The sequence below is a fragment of the Embiotoca jacksoni genome, unplaced genomic scaffold (assembly GCF_022577435.1).
Source record: "Embiotoca jacksoni isolate LCO1_2020_lvr unplaced genomic scaffold, fEmbJac1.0.p SCAF_20, whole genome shotgun sequence".
Classification (NCBI taxonomy): domain Eukaryota; kingdom Metazoa; phylum Chordata; class Actinopteri; family Embiotocidae; genus Embiotoca; species Embiotoca jacksoni.
Genome location: NW_027185341.1, coordinates 849,207 through 870,483, shown reverse-complemented (window position 1 = coordinate 870,483; position 21,277 = coordinate 849,207). Strand labels below are relative to the sequence as shown.

Here is a 21,277-nt window from a genome sequence, read left to right as displayed (position 1 = left end):
AGGAAGTGTTGTTATGGACCTTGATGCTTCATTTATATTCCACTTTGATAAAAAAAAAAAAAAAAATGACTTGCTTGATTGAAAACTAGAATTTGGTAAAACTGGGAATCATTCTTCCAGACTGTCCAGATTTTCTGGAAGAAATGCAAAGATCACGCAAATATTGCAAGGTTGCAGATTCTCAGCGAGACTGATGAGTTTTTCTGCTCCGGAGTTGCTTACTGTGGCTTTTCAGTTCTACCTCTTGGACATATCACATCATTAGATCTCGTCGTCGTTTAACAGTGCACCACTCCTCTCACTCCACGTCTGTTGGACTTCCTCGGTAATGACACTCATTTTGCCTGTCATGCTCGTTCCAACCTTTGAGTCCATTACTGCTGCTCGGGTCAAACGCTGTCCCAATCCTGCTGTCAGATCGCAGCCTGCGTCATCACACTCTGATCAACTTAGCACACTGTTCCTCTTTCCCGTGACACTAACCCCGGTGAGCAGTTTTCTCTCACCACGTGAGAACAGACCTCTTCCTGCAGCAACACCCTCCTGTCATATGGTTGCCTAACAGTTTCCCCCTAAGTAGCTATGATGGTTGCACTCATTTTGATGGCCGCTCATAAAGAGACAGCGCATGAGGACTGGCTAATGAGCTATGTTAAGATAATGCCACCTGCTTCACTTTCCAGCTCCCCCCATCCACTACTCAACTCAAGTGTCCATTTAGTAATGCGTTTCTGTTGTTTCCATCCTTGTTAACAATGGACCACTTTTCCTATGATAATATGAATAATTTGGAGGTGGCTTATTGTTGGCCTTGAAAATCTCTCATCTTATTCTAATCTCCTCTTTTTTTTTTTTTTTTTTTTGTCTTTTGAGATAACCCATTTAAATATATATATTTATATATATATATATATATATTTTCACCCCAGTTCAGACATTCTTAGAAACACATTATCATCCTTTTATATCAGGAAAAGAACAAAGGAAAGTCTGGGGCTCGAGTGTTTTTTAGGATGTTTTTTGAGACAAAATTAAGATGGATGATAAGCACAGGCAGAAGATTTATGGGGTCTGTCCCGGCAGGTCCCTTGTTGCTAACCTGGCAGCGGCAAACTGCTACAAAAAGGAAAAACACCTGGACTTGGACAGCAACTGGGAGCTGGTGAAGAAAGCCAAGGACTATTATATTGCGGTAAGTGAGACCCTCTACATTCAAAATGACTGTTCCCCAACTCCATTGCCAGAGGAGGACAAAATGTTAAGAGGCTTTATTCAGGAAATGCCTCAGCACGCCTTCTGCATTGTCAATATATCCATTCATCCATTGTCGAGTGAAATGAGCTACGTTACCTATTGAGACAATACAGCTCCGTTTTCCCTATTTTCCCCTCGTCTTTGTGCACGAAGCTGCAGCACAGTGTGAAATTGTTCTACATGTAATGCATTCATTCATTTCTTTAAACGTGAAGACAAGCCAACAGGTGCTGCGAAAGTGTGAAAATTGATTATGCAAGTTCATTCGCCCCCTCCCGCCCTCCCCCCTCCTCCTCCCCCCCCTCCTCCCTCCACAGTCTTCCCCTTACAGACAAAACACACAGATTGAGGAGGACAGATGTGCGCTGAGACATTCACACACACTCGAGCTGCACCACTGAGGTAATGTCTTCACTCACAGCTTCTGGAGTGGGATGGCTTGCCATGCTCGTGTTTCACTGTTTGGGATTACGTTTAATTCCGGCAGATCAACATTTTCTCTCATCTCAAGTCAAGATGATAGCCCTGAAATCGCGCTGCATTCCACGTCTTTAAGCAGTTCATTATCGACATAAATCAGCATTACAGCCCAGCCGTCAACATACTCCTTGGCAATGTCGTCCCAAGTGAAATCCACAATGCTCCCCCTGTTGCCCACAAGCCCCTCTGAGTACATGAGTGTACTGTAGTGCAATAATGACGGAGGCTTCATAATTAGCCGCCCAGTCGCAGAAACAAACACCCCCCCCACCCCCCCAAAAAAGAAAAGAAAAACAAACAAAAAAACAAACCAAAAAAAAAAAGCCGTTAGTGCTGGTGCCAGAAAACAGATCACTCAGTCCATCCTCCAGAGTTTGTGTGGTCTCATTTTTAGCCTCTGCTTCGCATTAGCAAACATGGCACATCCTCTGCAAATTGGCAGTTGGGTTTTGCCCACATCCGACAGTCTTGCGCGCGGGGAAAAGCTTCCGTGGGATTTGAGGGGGGATAGAAGGGCCACAAATGGGTGTTTGTCAGTGCTTGGAATCTAAAACGTGGTGTACGGCATCCCTCCTGGGCCTCTTTGTCAAAACAGGGGGATCATTCGCTTTATTAGAGTCCCATTCGCACTTGTAAAGTACTTAGCCAGATACACTGCCACAGCTATTCCCACTTAATACTGTGTGGCGTGTCTAGACCGGCGTTCACTAAGGCCTCCTCTCTCCATTAACCTTGTCGAGAGCACTCAGATGTATTTACCCAATTTACAGCCAGATTGTACATTTTCTCACTCTCGCTGTTCCAACCTTTGCTGTGTATTAATGTGCTTTGTTGATTTTCATTAAACCTCTGCCGGGTGGCGTACGCGACCTAATCTGTAAATTTGATTGCCGAAAAGTGCACGTGTGCACGTTAGCATGTTATTTGCTCGCACATGCGTCCGTGCGCGTCGGAGCATGTGTGTGTGTGTGTGTGTGTGTGTGTGTGTGTGTGTGTGTGTGTGTGTGTGTGTGTGTGTGTGTGTGTGTTAAAGAGGTGATTGATGATTCCTGGCAGAGGCTCTCAAGGTGCCTGCTACTATGTGGTGTGATTGGATGAAAACAGAATTATTAGAGGAGCTCTTGCAGCCAGTCTGGCTCATCCAGCAGCAGCGGTGGTGGCGGCGGTGGCGGCAGCAGCAGCAGCAGGGCTGGTGGCAGACGCAGAGCAGGGAGGCAGCACTGCCATTTCTCACAAAGAGAGAATGTTGAACTCCTGCCAAATGTTTGGTGGCAGGCTGTTGCTAGGAAATCTGGGTCCTTAGGCAAATCATTGCACAAAGACCAATAACAAAGGCGTGAGGAGGAAGGAGGAATGGCTAAATGCATTTCAGGCGGAGGATATCTCTCTCTTTTTTTGGGGGGAGGGGGGGGGGGGGGTTGTTGAATGCTGTCGCTACTGCAGTGGTGTTTACACTTATTTCTCTCCCCGGCGATTGTAAACATCAGAAATCGAGGGTTATGCATTGTGGGAAGGGGAGATGAGTGACTCTAATTGGTGGGGGTGATGTGTGCATGCTGGCCCAGTTAGCCCCCCCACCTCCCTCCCTCCCACCTCCCCTCTTCTTTCTTTTGCTCCTACTTTCCTTCAATCCCCATCCTCCTCCCCCCCCCTCCCCCTCTTGGCCCTCTATGGACACCCCCCCCCTCCTCCTCCTCCCTCTCTCCTTTCGCTGTCTTCTTTGCCTCCCCCCCCCCCCCTTCTCTTTCTCTCTAGTCTCTCAGACACACATTCATTTGCTGTTAAACACACACAGTGTGCACGCACACATTCTGCAGCATACCACTGGCTTGTTTTTTTTTCTTACCACTGAGTGCTTTGCCCTGTAATTTGATCTCCACTGCTTGATGCATCCTCCATGATGCCACTTTGAATTAACCTACGTCTCCACAGCTCTCCTTAGCCCCGGCTAATAAAATGGCCTCTCCTAACTTATGCCATTTACATTCAAGGAAGAAAAAGAGAAGCACTTGGTCGGTCTAACCGACCGGAGGAGCACGGTGAGAAGCTAACAGAAAGGGAGAAGAGGGGAGACGAACAAGACAATTGACTGTGAAAAGGCCTGTTAATGACTGGGCACAGATGGTCAGAAATAACCCAAGGATAGACGGAGGAGACACTCGCCTCTGCCAACTGGCCTGATACACAGAACTCACCCAATGAGACAGGAGCTGCAGAGCTGTTAGGTCACAAACCTGATCACAGCTGTGGACGCTGTTCGTTTGCAAGAGGTTAGCCACACCCGAGGAAAAACGGCTAGCCCACCTTTTCTTTTTTTCTTTTTTCTTTTTATCAAACAGCACAGCAAGTTGAACCAGAATGCCTCACACTGTTAACACTGGCACACTGCATAGCATTAATTGGCAGTTGTGTTCTTGCCCTCACTGCAGGGGAAAGCTGAGTTCAGCTTCAGTCACTGTAGCATAATATGCAAGAAAAAGGGAGGCAAAAGCAGGAAGAAGAAGAAGAAGGGAAAAAAAAAAAAAAAAAAAAAGCGCAGTACTGGCACCACTAGCAGCACGTCAGCCTGCTTACACCCCAGAGTGGCACACACACACACACACACACACACACACACACTCACGCACGCACGCACACACACATTGTTACTCCGCCCCACCAGCACCCTTCAATTTACAGCCAAAAAAGCAAAGGGAAAGGTTTTTCCACACACACATCTTAACTGACACCTCATCAGCCAGCCGAAGGGCTGATTAGCACAGAGGTGACTGCGGCTGTGTCTCTGTCCAACTCGGAGGACCACGCTGTCCTCACGCTGACCTTGAGATTCCTCTCTTCCTACTCTCTGTCCTCATCTCTCCTCCCTCTCTCCCTCTTCGCCACTGTTCTTTATTTCCAGTATTTCTCCCTCCTTCATCTGTTTTCATCTCCCCCCCCCTCCTTCCTCCCTCTTCCTTTTCTGTCTTTTCCCTCTCTTTCCTCTCCACTCTGTACTGCACCACTCTGCACTGCCCCTGTCCTTCCACATAGCCGGGGAGGGATCACGAGGCAAAATGCAGGCAGGCAGTGGAGAGAAAGAGGGAGGGAAGAGAAGTGAAGGGGGGAGAAAAAAGAAAAAAAAAGAAAAAACTGGCAGGCTCCCCCTTTGTCTGCAGGCGATCAGTTACAGTCTTGGTTGCCGATGAAATTTAATCCCTACCGCATTTACATGCCAAGTTTGACTTCTGGCAAGCCTTATTAAATAGATTTGTAAATCATTTCATCTTGATTAGAATCTGTTCTCAAGGGATCAACATTTTTTTTTTTTTTTTTTTTTTTTTTTTGCCTTGCTTGTGTTTTGTTATGTGTACAGTCTGTGCCCACTGGTGTTAAAATTTGAAAGTCAACCCTCGGTGGTGTTATTTTTCAGGGCGAGTGAGTAGAAGCAGTGGATTTAGGGGACAAAGAGCGATGGGTGCCAAGTCCCGTCTGTCACCGGCCAAGCCACTGTGTCAGCATGTCTCTCATCTCTGGAGGTCATGTCAGTGGTCGGGCAACCGCTATGATGTGTCTTCTCTTTATTAGGCTGACACCACAGTGTCTTTAGCATGGAACAATGTCATTTCAAATTGCGCCTAATCAGATGGCATTTTGTAATTGCCAGCAAACATCTTATGAATATGAATTCATAATTGTTCAATTACAAGTCGACTGTATCATATTTATTGGCTTATTTATTTTTTTTTCTCCCGCTGGCCTGGGCCAATTATAGGATTTCAATCTTGAGGCAATCAAGTGATAAGGGTGAGGCGTTTAGTGTTTGCTGTCACTATATAATTCTCTCCAATGTTAAACATGCATCTGGGAGGGCTGTATTTGTCAGAAGGCTGTGCGTGGAGGTGCACCTGCCTAATTGAGTGGTAATGAGCTGTCAGCAGTGCAGGCTCAGTGATTGGCTCTTGGTGGGGCGTCCTGTGCCAGTGGGACGTATGGACTGGCCCGGCCCTGCTGGAGGATCAGCCAGCACCACAGCACCGCAGGCCTGAGTGGGCGGAGTGTGGTAAATTAGGGTGGAGAGGCCAAAGACGCTGGCTGCGGAGACGTGCTGTGGCTTTCTCTCAACTGTGGGATTTATTTAGGTTGTTTACCATTATCCGTCTTGCTTATTTGGTTTTACGATTTCGTGTCAGAGTTGGAAGACGATTTAAAAAAAGGTTGTGCTTAAGTAAAGTTGCAAGACTGCATTGAATATTCCATTAAACGTAAAAGTCCTGCTTGTATTTTCTACCGATGGCCACCATGTTTAAAATTATTTATGTGGTCATTGCAGCTTTTAAATAATAATTCTGATTCACAAAATTAATGTTTATAAAAAAAAAAAAAACAGAGACAGTCCTGAGTTGAAACCACATGCTGTTTAATATATAGCAAGTTATATTTACTGTCCAAAATTCAGAGTGTGAAATTTATGCACTGCACAGTTCCCTCAAAAATTCTAATCGGGGAATAAAAAAAATTAAAAAAATGTATCGCCCGTCACACTATTTGTGAACTCTCCAACAATGCAATGCATGGTTTTATAGATACAAAAATGTAAAGATGTATGACCCAATGCCTTTCATTGACAATGCCTAAGTGATGATGTCCAAAATCTCAAATGGACCAAGCCAATTCAAACTCATTCCACAAGTTAAAATCAATGACTGAGGAGTCAGAATCCAGCTATGTCAAGCTAATGTTAGCATAATGCTACGTCAAATATGATGTAACATACCCCCACGTGGCTAAGCACAGACAAATTACATTTTTCAATGATCATCAACTCATTTTATGTAATAAGTATATCTGTAATTAAATTGAAGTAAATGAGTTTTTAAACTTCGGCTTCAAGTGCCGTTGTTCTTACATACCACCAAAGTTTGGAAATCACTGTATTATCATTAAAAAAAATAGTACATTATACTTGTATAGACTTTTCATTTGAATAAAAAGTAAAATACAAGTACCTCGAAATTATACTCCATAGTACTTGATTACTTTCTCCTGACTGTTAATTCTTTCCATTTATTTGTTCAACTTCAATGTAAACAGTGTTGCCCTAAAAAGATAAATATGTCTACAATTGTTCTGAAGAAAGTTTACCAGATGTCAGAGTTCACCTCATTTTGTTATCACGGAGAAGAAGTTCTCATCGCACTGAATGGCATCTATTTTGGTTCAGCGTTGTGTATTTTGTGATTTATTTATATTTACTTATTGTCAGAGTTGTGTGCGGAAATACTTCAAAGTTGGCAGAGCTGAGTCAGATTTATTTTTGGGAGTCTGCGTCTCCAATTAATAATTTGAATAACAGGAAAATCTCCATTAATCCACTGTTTCTTGAGAAATTGACTCCGGTGGGCTCCCAGGCTGTAGTGCATATTACTCCACCAGCATGCAGGGACTTTCTCCTTCCCCCACCTAGGTTTACTTTGTAAAAACAGTTTTTCTTCTCCAGCAGGGAAAAGCACAGTGTCCTCTCACCTCAGATTACCATGTGCATCTGCTCCACCAGCAACAAGTCTGTTTTCCTCCAGATGAAATAGTTCGGGCTTAATGATATTTCTGCTTGCCATCACCTCGTCGTCTCCCCCCCCCCCCACCCCACCCCCCACCCCGGCTCCCTCCGCATCAAAGCACCTGGCATGTTGTGTGCCGTTTTATTCATGAGACGGAGTTGTAAAACGTAGAATAATGTTTCAGTGCTACGCTGGGATGGTGTGGCCATTTCCACGGCTTAATTGAATAGACTGAGTAATTATTTGTCAAGTAATGCTGAGCAGAAAATAAATAGCCACTTTGCGGCTGTGAATTGTGCCTGATGGCCATGTGTTGATACTCTCACCAGGGAGAGTAAAAACCTGCTCTACTGGCTAAGTATCTGATTAAGATTCACATGATGGAACCGCAGACGCTTTAGGATAGCGTGTCTCCTGGGCGAAGATAGTGAGTAGAGTTAAGTGTCAGACGGTGTTACATTATCACGCTGGGGCATAAAGCCCTGACTGAATAAATATTGCTGGAATATTCTCCTCACCGCAAGCCATCCGCAGGTCAGCATGACGGTTTCTGAGACAAAGAATCGCCACAGATGTGCGTCTCCGTGCGGCAGATGCTGGACACTGTTCTTTGAGAATTGTTTCCTTCTGCAAGGTTTCATTTTTCCCTTTTATGTTGCTGTAATTTGTTTATGGTCTGTAATAAGCCGGCGCATAGCCTCCTTCTGCCAGTTTGGCCCGGATCCATTGTAAACTGCCAGTAATTTTTTTCCTCGCTTTTTTTTTTTTTTTTTTTTTTAAAGCAGACTAATCATTTGTGTGGATAATATAATATTTTGTAATGATTTTATAATTAATTATTTTAAAGGTTCAGTGTGTAGGATTTAGGGGGATTTATCAGCAGAACTAGAATTTAATATTCATAATTGTTTTTATTACGGTATAATCAAGAATCGTGTTTTTATTACCTTAAAATGAGCCCTCCGTATCCACTTCATCGAGAGTGGGTCCACTTCCACTCTGCGGACCATCTTGCGTGGCCATGTTTTTACTGGGAATAGGTCATGATTTTTTTGAATATTTGAATAGTCATTCAAATAAAAAACAAAATAAAATAGTATACGCGACTATCGTCCTTCCTTATTTCCCATTTTGACCCACCCCTGGTTGTAGTGCATTCCTCCCGTCACAAGGTGGCGGTAATGCGCCTAAAAGCTGTCCGCCAACCGCCGTTAAAAACACAAGAAGAAGAAGAAGAAGAACACATTGCTCATGGACTCTGGAGCTTTGCCAGGTTAAACGCATATGTGTGCGAATAGTTCAGATCGAGTAGTATTATTATTAGATATTACCGCGCCCGCCAAGAAATAGTCCGCCACGTAACCTCCACATACTTGTTGTTTTAACACGTCTGTTTTCACAAGGATTAACCAAACAACATATCGTGTATTAATTAATGAACTTTAGACATGCTGCGAGTTTGATTTTCTTTACTTTGGGACAGAGCCAGCCAGGCAGGATGTTTTTCCCTGATTCCAGTTGTTACGCTAAGCTAAGATGAGCTGCAGTTTTATATATTCAACGGCCAGATGTAAGAGCGGTATCAAGCTTCGACGTTAACGGCAAAATAAATAAGCACGTTTGCAAAAATCGTCAAATGATTTTTAATAGCATTTTGATATTTTCTTCAAAAACTAGTGCTTCAACTGTAAATTACTTTTATTTGATTTTGGTTTATCTAAATTCATTTCATTTTTTTTTTATTTTTTTTTTAGAAGTAATAGTCTCTGGACTCCGAGGCCGTGTCCTGTTCTTCATTTTGTCTGACCAACGCTCCAGACGAATTCAGATAACAGTGATTTAAAATTGAGGAAAATTAGCAAATCCTCGCATTTGAAAAACTGGTATAAACAAATGCGAGTTTTTTTTTTTTCCCTTGATAAATAAATGATTTAATTTAGTTAATTTATTCCAGTTTTGATTTGTAAATAAATCAATTAAAAGGTTAAGCAGAAAAAGTACAAACAGCTTCTCTTTTTTTTTTTCAGTGGGCTTCAGTTAGCATGCCTGGGGTTAACACATGCAGTGGGAAAGTGTTTATTTTTCAGACATGGTCCCACTCAGACATTTCTACTACCCTGACCTTATCTATTGTTTCTCAAGTGTATATTGTAAGCAGCTTTGGAGGCTTTATAGAGACTTAGCCGGCAGGGCTGCCGTTGCTCTGGTGGAACATTTGGACCTCTGGCAAGTGTCAGATTTTTAGCAGCACATAAAATCTCTTAACCCAGTTCTTTTTTTTTCCCTTTCCCATCCCTCTTTTTCTCTTTCTCTCTTCCCCTCTCTCCCTGCAATGCTAACAAGCTGGCTGTGATTTATTTTTCATGTGTGGCATTGGTAGCCTCCGCCATTTTTTTTTTTTTTTTTTTGGGTTTCTCCGGCATCTCAATTCTTGTGCCAGCGGTTAGCCTGGTGCCCAGGCCCTGAGGGGGCAGAGTGGAAAAGCAGCCAGAGCAGCTGCACATCGCCCTAACTGGGCAAAGTCCTCCAGTCGCTCTGTCATGGGGAGGCCAGAGACGCTTTGATTAGCATGTCCGTCTTTATTGGCCAGCTTGAATGTCATGCACCGTGAGCCCAGTTGTCTAATGCCTTGGCCGGCCAATGGGGCCGCTCCCTGCAATTACTGATAGGGCTGCTTGCTCCAGTGTTGGGGGGGGAGAGGCCAACGAGAGCGCCAAAGTGCCAAATGATCGTCCCCAGTAAATAAAAAGCAGACATCTTCCTTTTTGATGTTCTATATGTGCGTGCTTTATTTTCAGATGCTGTGGCGCAATCACATTTGAAAGCATTTTGCGCTCCCAACATAACAAGCGGGGACCAATCAAAACAATAACTGTGGTTCCTTTTGACAAAGCCTTTGGCTCACAGTTGTCAGAAGATGTAAGCTGACTCATCCACACAAGAAGGGCATGTATCCCTGGGAGCGAGGGGCAAAAAGCTATGATGAATCTTCCCCTCTGTGCTCTCCTCTCCACTGAGCCTGCATGGATTAATTACATGACTAGTAGCTAGTTTAGTCCCATTATTTATTTTTTCTAATGAATAATTTTACTCTCCCTCTCTGCCTAGATTTTATTCTGCTCAGGACTTCTCAGCTTCACCCTGTGGAAATAAGAATGCATTGATTATTTTCCATCTAGCAAATATCCCACCAACTGAGGAATAACATGCCTTCCCTCTAATTGGTTTGTTTATCTTGAGCAACAGACTCTGGGTTTGTTTGGACTCTGGCTGGCATCCACACACTGCACCGCTCCTCAGCATGATTACTCACCTTGGGAGGAGGCTGCTGGAGCAAGGTTGATGTTCTCCACATAGACATCAGGCTGTCATTCTCCCCGCTTATGTGACATCATTTGCCAAGACAGATTTGTTACAGGAAAAATAAATTCAGGCCTAAAAAGGGATTGATTTAAGGACAGGCTGCGAGTGGAAAAAGGCGACAGGAGGGATGGGGGGCTCCCAGACACATTTCACCACTCAGAGGGCTCGGGCCGGATCCAAACAAGCTGCCAACAGAAGATGGATTCTGGCTTCATGTATAATTGATAAACTGTATGTTCTAGGTGTCAGCTTTAAAGAGGGAGCTAGGACTATATCAGGAAGCTATTTTTCCTCTCTGAGGCGAGCATCATTTTTATTTTGTCCTCCCCCGTTCTCTGGCTTATCTTCTCAGTTCAGAAAGCCCCGTTGAAAATTATCGTTTTCTTTGAAGACGACATTCAGGAAGTGCAGCATTAAAAGCACATCCTGTTCCTGTGCCTATTAGGAGTGCTTGTGCAGGGCAGATAGCCATCTGCAAAGTTGACTGTGCATCCCGAGTTATCGGGATTAGCCATCTCACTCTCGACACCTTGTACATTAATATTAGCAATGGGAGAGTCTATCCTGCTGAAAGCAGCATAAAAGGATTAATGCAACGCTTATCCTTTTGGAAATAATGCCCTTTATTGAGCGGATCTGACACCGTAAAGGCTAACGATGACGTCGAATGGCACCGGAATAAGTAATGGTGCGTCATCCCGTGTCATGGGGCCAGAATCGTCGCTATTTGCATTCCGACGGCTCAAACTGTATCGATTTGCGCTGAAGGCGTTGGGTTGTTTTTCCTCCGCAGCAGTAAGCGAGTGTTACTCAATCATCACCGTCCTGTAGCTAATGACAGCCCCTCTCCCTGTTGGCCCCGGTGACATGCCTCGTTCGCCGCCGTACTGTACGCCGCGATTCCACCTCTGAGCACTTTGAGCTGCGGCAAATTACTGTACATGAAACACAATATGCCAGCGTGTCACCCTTCCTGTCTGTCACACAGAGACTGTGGGATTAATGCGGCTTTGCCCACTCACTTTAATAGTGATACGTTTCTGTCCTGCCAGTCAGCTTTGTGAATGTTAGTGGTACAATTTGTACCACAAAGGCTATGACTATTTCCATGAACCAGGGGAGGGTGTACCCTTTGTACCCTATCATCATTTCCCTTAGGCACAATGTAATAGCTACGAGAAGCAGTTTTCTACTGTGCAAAAAAAAAAAAAAAATTACAAAAAAAAAAAATAGCATAACTCATATTATTTTTTCACATTTTCTCCTCCTCGTACACTTGACTCTAAATGATGCTGGACGTAAACGGGAACTGTGCCTGCGTGGGGTAATCGGATCCAGCCACACAGTGCAAATTTAAATCAAGCCATAGTGATTGTAATTCAGTGAGAGAGTCTCCTTGAACCCCTAACATGATTTGATTATAAAGAGGTTAAACAACTGTAATAATAAATCTGCCAAATTTTTAATACGATGTGCCATTTTGTCCCGGGCGTTATAACAGAGGGCCAGACAAGTGGCCATCAGGGCCACCTGAGAACATTCGCTCTGTTCTTTCTGCTAAATTGCTGCCTCCCCCAGGTGGTTTTTTTTTTTTTTTTTTTTAGCTGACAAGATAGTAACCTTATCAATCAATGCTGCTTTCCTCTCTCTCCCAAGGACTCGGGTTGATGTGTTCTAAGTGTTCTCTCCTTTAGCGTCTTTAATGGGAATATTGCATGCTCATTTCAGCAATGCCTTCCCTGTTTCTTAATGAGCTGATAAAGCCCCAATTATCGAGGCGAATCCTGATTTCTGATTTGCATTACTGGCTCTTGTCTCACCACACACAGCGGAAATGTACATGATTGAGGTGCTGCGACGCTGGCCTGCCTTTCCAGAGGCGTACACGGCTGTGTGCGTTGATGTGCATGTGTAGGGACACAGGAGATGGACAGATTAGATTAGATACAGTAGATGCTGCACGGCCCCGGCCGTTTGTGCGTAGAATGTGATTTAGTTGTGAGGTTTGGGCCCACTCTTGGGCTCTGTGATGGGTGAGTGGACAGACTGACAGTGACAGTGGGGTGGTAATGGCTCCGAATGAGGAGGAATGGCCCCTGTAAGGCCTCCTCCTTCCCAGTGGCAAAGCACAACCGCCCTGTCCAAACACACTGCAAAACGAATTCTTCTCTACACCTGTGTTAGTTTTTTTTTTGTTTTTTTTTTCCACAGAGCTAGAAGTCACAGCTATTTATAGCTTCCCCAATCTGAGGAGAAACGGTGAAAGTAATGGAAAACGCTACCCTCAAAGAAATCCAGCTTTTATCAGCAGCTGTAGTGATGCCACAGCCCATCAGATGCTGAGACATCAGTGGAAATAAAAAGAAAAGATGAGGGCAGGTTTTTTTGTTTTTTTTTGAAGAGGATCCAGACCTAAAAGCCAAAAGGTAAACGAAAGGCCGGTCAAAGTCAACCTCTGGACGTGCCATCAAAGGTGTGGACAGATCAAAATAAATGCAATTGCATATGAAATCCCAGGTTTGTTTTCATACATCCACATATCTGCTTGTCTTGCCCTCGGTGCCCCTTTTCGTCTGCGAGACTGAAACATCATGTCGAGAACTTTGGCTGGGGAGCTCTGCAGTTCATGAAAAATGCATCCGCTCGACTCTTTTTCTTACTCTTCGCCTCTGATACTCTTGTCATATCATATCCATGTCATGTCAGTGTGTGTATTAATTATGGAGCAGGCGCAGTTGACAATATTGATGCATTTCAACTCGACGTTATAAGCATATCGGTCCGTCGTCGTTGGGAAATATAAACAAGACTTAATTAAGGATGAGAAGACGCTTTAATGCTGAGCCTTGTGAGTAAATAAGTCTCAGCGTGTGTTTACACAAAGCATTTTTCTCTTTCTGTCTGCGTCTCCCTTGGGCTCCATTCTGTTCTCCGAGTCTCACTCTATTCAACCGTTGTGGTCACTTTTTCCGGTTCAGCTGATGCGTTCGACCCGGTCATCCCGCCTGGGTTTTTGCCTCTCCTTTTAGTTCGCCGGCTCGCAATCTTTCAACATATTGCAGGCGAACGGCACCCAGTAGCACCTTTTGAGAGGCGTCCCAAATTGCAAAGGTAATTTATTTCTTTGCGAGCAGAATTATACACAAGTAAGAGGTCATATTGTAATCCGAAATTGCTCAGCAGTTGCACACATCCTGTTCGGGGTTTTGTGTTTCTGTTTATGAGTCCTCCGTGTGCAGTAATCTTATGGAACTGTGATAGCACTTGAACACACTCCCCAAGCCAAATGAATATGAGGGAACACGGCTCTGGATGGTTCCTCTTGAAATACAGCTGTTTCCCTCCGGTCCTCCTCTTTTTCCTTCTGTAACAAATGCTCTCTCAGGATTAAAACCACTACAGACACTTCAGAGATATTAATCTTCTTCCAGGACCCCAATAGAAAAGCTGCATTTAAAAGGAAAAAGACTTACAGGCCTGTTGCATTTAAAGCCAAGTCACTCGTATGTGTGCTCCCATGAACGTATGGATTAACAACATCACGCAATGAGAACATACTTTAACTCCGTGGTTGCCAACGCCTGAGTCAGCATTGATCCCGTGTGTTTTGTGATGCTGGAACGCTTGTTTTACAGCATGGTGATTGCTGCGGTTTGGCAGCAATAATTGGAAGTTCAAAGCGTCGATCCGTGAGTGTAGCCTGGGGATAGGTTTCTGGAGAAGCTGACACTTCAGACGTATTATGAAGCCATCACGTCTAATTTGCACAGGCCTCTTTTGTAATTTACCCCCAATTCAGAGGAACAGTCTCCTGCTCTGCAGCACAATGCACACTCAGCTCGCATTGTTCACGCTCATTGGAAGAGACACTGAGTGAATGAGTCTTGGAGCTCAAATAATGTGCAGCACTGCTCCTGTCATATTTGTTGCTGTGTAATGGTTCCTGATTTGTAGCTTCCTGCAGCGCCTTTTCGCTTTGGTGCAGAGCAGACAGAGCTGCACCGTAAACAGCAACTGTTTTCTGTGCATCCAGTCCAAGCAACTTGTTTACAACTCGCTGTCGAAGCAACCGCTTGACAGATAAAGGACCTCGAACCGTAGTATAGTCTTTGAGAGGGGGAGGAAACCTCTTCAGAGGAAGGACCGGGGTTTTCCACATGCCGCCCAGACATTCTCACACATATTGAGTTTGTCTGTGCGCATCTTTGAAGATGCAAATGTGTCAACCACATGTATCCAACCACCCAGCGAGAAGCTGAGATGCTCAACTGCCTTTCTCACGGCTCTTAAATGGCTGCCAGTGATCTTCAGCAGCTCTGCGTGTCTGTGAAGCCCGCAGTTCTTTTTTTTTCAACCGACAGATTAGTTTTTGTGGGATATTGAATAATTTGTGCACTGAGCAAAAACGTCTCGTTTAACCACATTAGGAGACGGAAAAGAGTTTTTGGCTGTAAAATTTTATGAGCGCTAATGTAGCAAACTGTTACAGTAGTACAGTATATGTGTTAATAATGACACGGGAGCGGTTAATTGGCCAGTAATGTAAACCAGAGGTCGTAAGAGCCAGTAAATTGATTTATGAGTTAAAGTTTCCCGGTCTATTTTTCATGACCATACAAATAGAATATCACGTATTCCTCTCCTTAATCAAAAGAATACTTACACCTCGAACTTGCCAGCCAGCTTCGAGGTGTGGTGTGAGGGGAAAAAAAAAAAAAAAAAAAAAAAAAACATCATAGCGTGTCATATCCTGACAGAGGAGACATTCGTAAATTATTAATGTTTTCCCTTGCACTGTCACCTATCATTGCACTACCCTTCTACTCCCGCATTTTGAAATGCAAGAGTAGTAGTCCTGCAGTGTGGCAAGTCATGTTTCAGTCTCTCATTTCAATATCTGAAGTGAAAGGTCGGGATGATATATTCTGTCCTGTCGCTGTGCCAGTGACTTACATGCTACCAGTTCAAGATGGTACACTTTTACGAGGCCCACCCAGCCTGTCGAGCAAACTGATAATGAATCAATCTCTGTGAAACATTTATGGTCGCCCTGCCCAGACCCTACCCTTTCCTTGCGTGAGGCCAATTAGAGCATCCTCAGTGGCCCCTGCTGTCTGTGTCAGGGAAGCCCGTTGCATTGTCATATCAATATTCCTCTGTTGATCTCCAGCTGAGGCGAGTCCGGCTGCTCTTTCCACACATGCTAATTTGCATTCGCCGCCATGTGTGGGAGATGGCACGCTGGCTGCCTCTCCTCCTTGTTCCCAAACCTACTGTTGCCTCCCTCCCTCTGTCTTCTTCTACTCTTTCTTTTTTTTTTTTTTTTATAGAGGGAAAGGTTTCTTGATTCCTGGCATGCCAGAGTAGGGTCCTCTGAGGATTACATTGGCTAAGCCCTTATCACTCCAGGAAATTCACTGCCTGCTTAAAAAAGTGGTAGGAGTAGAAAATCAAGGGGAAGTGTTATTCTTTTTAAGTTTCTCCCTATTCCCATGGAAAGTTATTACGGGTTTGAAGAAAAGTCCTTTTTTTGGCACTCAAGTTTTCTCGTAACTGCATTTCATATTTCACCCCTCTTTTTTTTTTTTTTTTTTTTTTTTTTCCAGGCGGCTGGTGGAATTTTAGAAGTGGAAAATGTGAAGGCAGGTGCTTGAGAGAGAGGGAAAGAGGGGAGGTTTAGGGAGGGCTGTGCTCACTGGGAAGCGATGTTAAACATCCAGGGGAAATGTTTGTTATTCTAATGGGATACCACCATGGTAACAGCTTTTAGAGACTCCCAAGGCTTTGTGCGGAAGTATATGCTCGCATTCATCAATCTCGCCTAATTTCTTTGGGGATTAGCAAATATAATCAGCCCTTTCTCCAAGTCGTCACCTGTTTATCGACATGAATGTTATGGTGAAATTTAGCAGAACACAGCCCTGCTGGATGTGGAGAAAGCGATACACGGGCCATTAATATAATTCACAAATTGAAGCGAGTCACTGAATGGATTCAGCAGTCATTAGTATTCTTTTTGTGCTGAATGACATCTCAGACAAAAAGGCTTACATTTTACACATACCTACTTGCTTTTTCTTTTCAAAAGACCAAAGCACTTTTGCCCACATTACAGGTTCACTTTAAACATGTTTCTGACAGACGTAATGAATTAGGTTATTTTCAGACTTAATACCTCTACAGGGGTTTAAAAGCAACGGAGTGAACTCATTTACAAGGCTTGATGAAAAAAAAAAAGAAAAAGGAAACCCTGTCTGATGACGAGCCTCCGTGTTTAAAAGGCTCCAATAACTCGTAAGCCCCTCTCAGTTCTATACCTTTTTTCTCTCCCTCTGCAGATTTCCTTAAGTGGCTTATGTGAATTGCAATTGCCACATTGAAGCCGCGAGTATACGGAATACATTTCTCCCCGGCCGTGACCAGCTAACAGCGCGTTGAACTTGTGCATGTGGTGATGGAGAGGTTTCACACACAGCACCGCAGCGCCATGGGAGTATAGCCTGACCTAAAGCTAAGCCCCCAGCCGGAACAGCCTTCCATCACCCTCACAACACTGCTCTCTTATCTACTGGCATTTCTGTCTGATACAAATAGCCAAGACGTGATATAGTTGGCTACATGTCATATCTGGCATTGTACTACGCTCTATCTGCCCCCCCTCCTCTCCTTCCCCGCCCTCCCTCTGTGAAATATAATGCTTTTAACTCACCAGCTTTTTGCCTTGGCTATTTTTTCCATCTGTAGCGGAGACAGAGACCAGTGTGTTTGCTCGTCTTGGCCAAAGGCCAAAGGCTCTTTCTGATATAATCCCCACCATCGATCAGACTTTGTTTACTCTAACATGGTTTCTCTCCCCTCCAGCAATTAGAAGGCAACCTTCCACCTCCTGCTCCTCAGACCAGCTTTATAGGTTTATTTTTCCCCTAAGTGGTAATTTTTCATGTTGCAGCTAAGCTCTGAGAAGTGTGGGTGTATATTAAGTAATGGATACTCTTCAACCAGCCTGACATGTTTGAGACCAAAATTTTTGTTAATGTTCCTTTTTCTTTGAAGAGGAGAGCTCTCCAGTCACTAAACGCTGACATGTGCTGTACAGAACAATCAGTACATCACTGTGAGATGATTCACACATTTCCTATACAGCACTCCACATCCTGTGTGTTTCACTTTAGGCTGCTACACTTAGAAATCTCAAGCACTTTGAGGATTTTAGAAAACTGGATGTGGCTGGAGAAGCTGAGGCCGACACTCCCGTCTGTCTGAGAGGCTCTCGTCATAATCAGTCGGGCAGGAGAGTTTTTACTTTGGTCTTAGCTTGGTTATTTTACTTCATTGTTACTATTTTATTTATAAACAGGAGTTTTTGGTATAGTGCCCAGTACCTTTGTAAGCGAGTTGTAAGTGTTAATTTGATTTCATAAAGACAAACGGACTTTCTGGCTGCTCAAAGAATTTTAGTTATTGACTATGTTGGACTACTTTGCAATGATTTCTGGATGTATTATTAATTATGTTTTTTTTTTTTTATTATTCAGGTTCAGTCTGTAATCACTTATTTAATACTTAGTGTATTTATTGGCCAATTCTTTTTAGTCTCCAAATTCCAAGCTTAGATCTCATGCACAACAAAATATAATGCACTTAAAAAGTTCACATAGTGGAACGCAAAATATAGTTCTACTACTACTACTACTACTAACTACTTTAGTATCATTTTCACAATGTAATATTTTACACTTCATAGAAGAGTAAATTTCTGTTAAATGGCACCCGTCAGACTGAAATCTCAATTTATTGCCCACGACGGAATAAACTATTGAGTCTTCATTATGTAGAGAACCGCTTGTTCGTGAATGAGGTGAGAATTTGTCTGACGGTGTATTTACATTCACCTTTTTGATACAGAATTTCAACGTGCACATTTAAAAAAAAGCAAAAACATTAGCAATTGGAAAAAAAAAGAAAAAGAAAATATAGCAAGAAAGTGGAAAGTTGGTGTATTGGTGGTGGTGAAGCAACAGCGCGCCCCATTAATGTATTATACTGATAGTCTCAGATTCTGCGCATTTCCGAATTGTGTCAACACAATGTCACGCAACACTTCATGCAGGTTTCATTAGCTATCTTTGTCGGGTAGGGACACGTTGAAATCGTTGTTAGTTGTGCTACAAATGGATGCTAATTTTCCTGTCTCTACACTGCACTTCACAGATAATCGAGCCTGCACTGTCTGCTTTCACTGGTATCATTACTGCCAGCCAAAGAAGAGAGGAAATGGAGAGACCTGCGGCAGACAGAGTGGAGATAATCTTATGAGCTAAAGTTGTTGTGTTGAGAAATAGTTGAGCGAGACTTCTGTTTCAGGTTAGGGATCCTTTCCATAATGTTGTCAGACAATTACATTAAGAATCTGAGAACTAAGGCTGCCAGCCGCAAAGCGCTCTCGCTCAGTACTGGACCGATTTCAAAAATTGTTGTCCCCATTCGTCACTTTCACCCAATATGATGGGAAAATAGGGTCCATGTTGAATAATGTCAAAGTTTCTCTTTAAACAAACAGTGACTTTTCCACTCCACTGGCAAGATAATAATCATGGCAGAAGAAAGCATCTGATCTGTTATCAAGTTTCCCTCCAAATGTAGTAAAAAAATCTTCTACAAATTTCCAGAAAATCACCAAAATAAAATGCTAATTTATTCACATTTTCATCCACTGCTGTTAACATTCCTCATATTAGCACATAAAACAAACACAATATTTCCATCAAGTTCTCTTCAATGTTTTTGTACATTTGAGGTTTGACTGGCACTCTTTTCATTACTTCCTCTCATTTTACTCTAAATTTTAATGGGAAATTACCAGAGTTCCCACTTACTCCAACAGAAAACAAACAAAAACGTACATGCACTTTTCACTGTTAGTAAGAAGTGTCACAATGCCAGGCAGGAAAACCTGATTCGGGGGTTGAAAGGTGACTGCTATAAATGTTATTAATGCTACAAATAATGGATGTGACACAGATGTGTAAATGCAAAGTTAAAAAGAAATTCAGCATAAAAATGAGAAACGATATTCAACCATGGAAACCAGTCGGCCTCGGGCAAGGGTAGCTGCCTTTTAGTCTTAAATAAATCAGTCAAAGTTTTTGTGAAAGTGTCTACTTTATACTGGAGTAGTCCAAGATAAAATAAGACCATATATTACAGTATATGTTCAGGAAACAAGTCCCTGATATGTAGTCATCTGGTCCTACAGCGAGGTAATATCGAACACATTGCATCTAATAAGTCTTGCTGTCAGAATTATCAAAGGGAAGCAGCGTGCAAATGCCTTTGGACGATTTTAATTTAACATCTAACGTGTTTCTTCACCCTGTTACTTTTGGCAGACATCGCCGACGCCTGCCAGCTGAATTTTGGGATTTTTTTTTTTTAGGTTTTGTTTAAGGCTTAAGAAAGACTTGTTTTCTGGCTGTCATTATATCCATCTTAGCCTGAGAAGCTATTTTCTAGTGGGAGAAGCTCTTGGTACAATATACTACCAATATTTCAATGCTTTGAGGGGGGGAAATGTCAGTTTAGGTCAGTGGAGAGCAATAGATTTCACAATAACTCACAGACAGAATATAAGCACAGGAACAGTGGCCAACTTTTAATGGCATTATCATGCATTTACTTAAAAAAGTTGAAAGCCTCTTCAGTGTCTTTCAGTCTCTGCCAGACTTTCTTTTGATCACCTAGATTTTGAAGCCCTGCTGAGGTATTTCCATCAGCCGTGATTAGCCGTGCGCATGTAGTGAAGTACTCTTCACTCCGCAGTGAACTGTAAAGACAGCTTCTAGTTTTAGCACAAACTGACCCCGTCTCTGAACAATCAAAACGAGTCTTTATAGAACTTAAAGTATTCTTGCATTTACTATTCTAGTAAACTTTCTGCCGAGTGCCCCGTTTCTGCTCTTCCCTCCTTGTATGTTTACATCATCTGTTTGCACTCAATATTTCTCCCTCTTGGCCTGAATAAAAACAAAGACGATCAATCGGAGTTGACTCGTAGCATCATCACAGCACCGGGAAGGTAAAAACATGCAGAATGAATAAACAAGCTCTGAAGTTTCTTCGCCTCGGCAGTATTTCTTACTCGTTGTCATTTTATATAGCTGTGTCATTTTTTGCATAATTCCATGGTGCATTGGCTTGACTTGATTTGATTTAGAACCTCCACTTTCAAGAAAATTGGGCTTAGGGTATGAAAGTTCACACTTCTTGCCTCCAGGCAATTGATTTTTTCTGAGCTTGATTTTAGTGCTCTAGCGTTACCAGTGCTGAGTGTGAGCACCGTGTTGTGTCACAGAGGTGAAAAAGATACTCAAATCTCGGAGTGAGCTCAATGTGATTGTATAATTTTAAAGTAGGCAGATACAAGAATTTAGAGGAAAATGTGTTTGATTTGGTGCCGAAACAATAAATCAATAAGTTGACGGAAAATGAACGAACAGTTTTCAAGGTATAACGCCAAACATTCACTCATTGGGGAGACAGAACATGACATTTTTCACTAAACAATTAATCAATGATGAAAGGAATCATGTGTGTGCCGCACTAGTTTGATTCAAGCTCTCTTTGATCACAGACAATTTGCAAAA

General features: G+C 43.0%; 1 protein-coding gene across 2 annotated transcripts in view; it reads left to right on the top strand.

The window, feature by feature from the left end:
* The window catches only part of LOC138201896 (adenosine kinase-like), a 108,762-nt gene that overhangs the window by 44,430 nt on the left and 43,055 nt on the right, over nt 1-21,277 (top strand). For both annotated transcript variants that reach the window (XM_069155447.1, XM_069155446.1), the window contains exon 6: nt 1,084-1,192. In XM_069155447.1, coding sequence (XP_069011548.1) covers nt 1,084-1,192 — 109 coding nt within the window. The remainder of the gene's footprint in view (nt 1-1,083; nt 1,193-21,277) is intronic.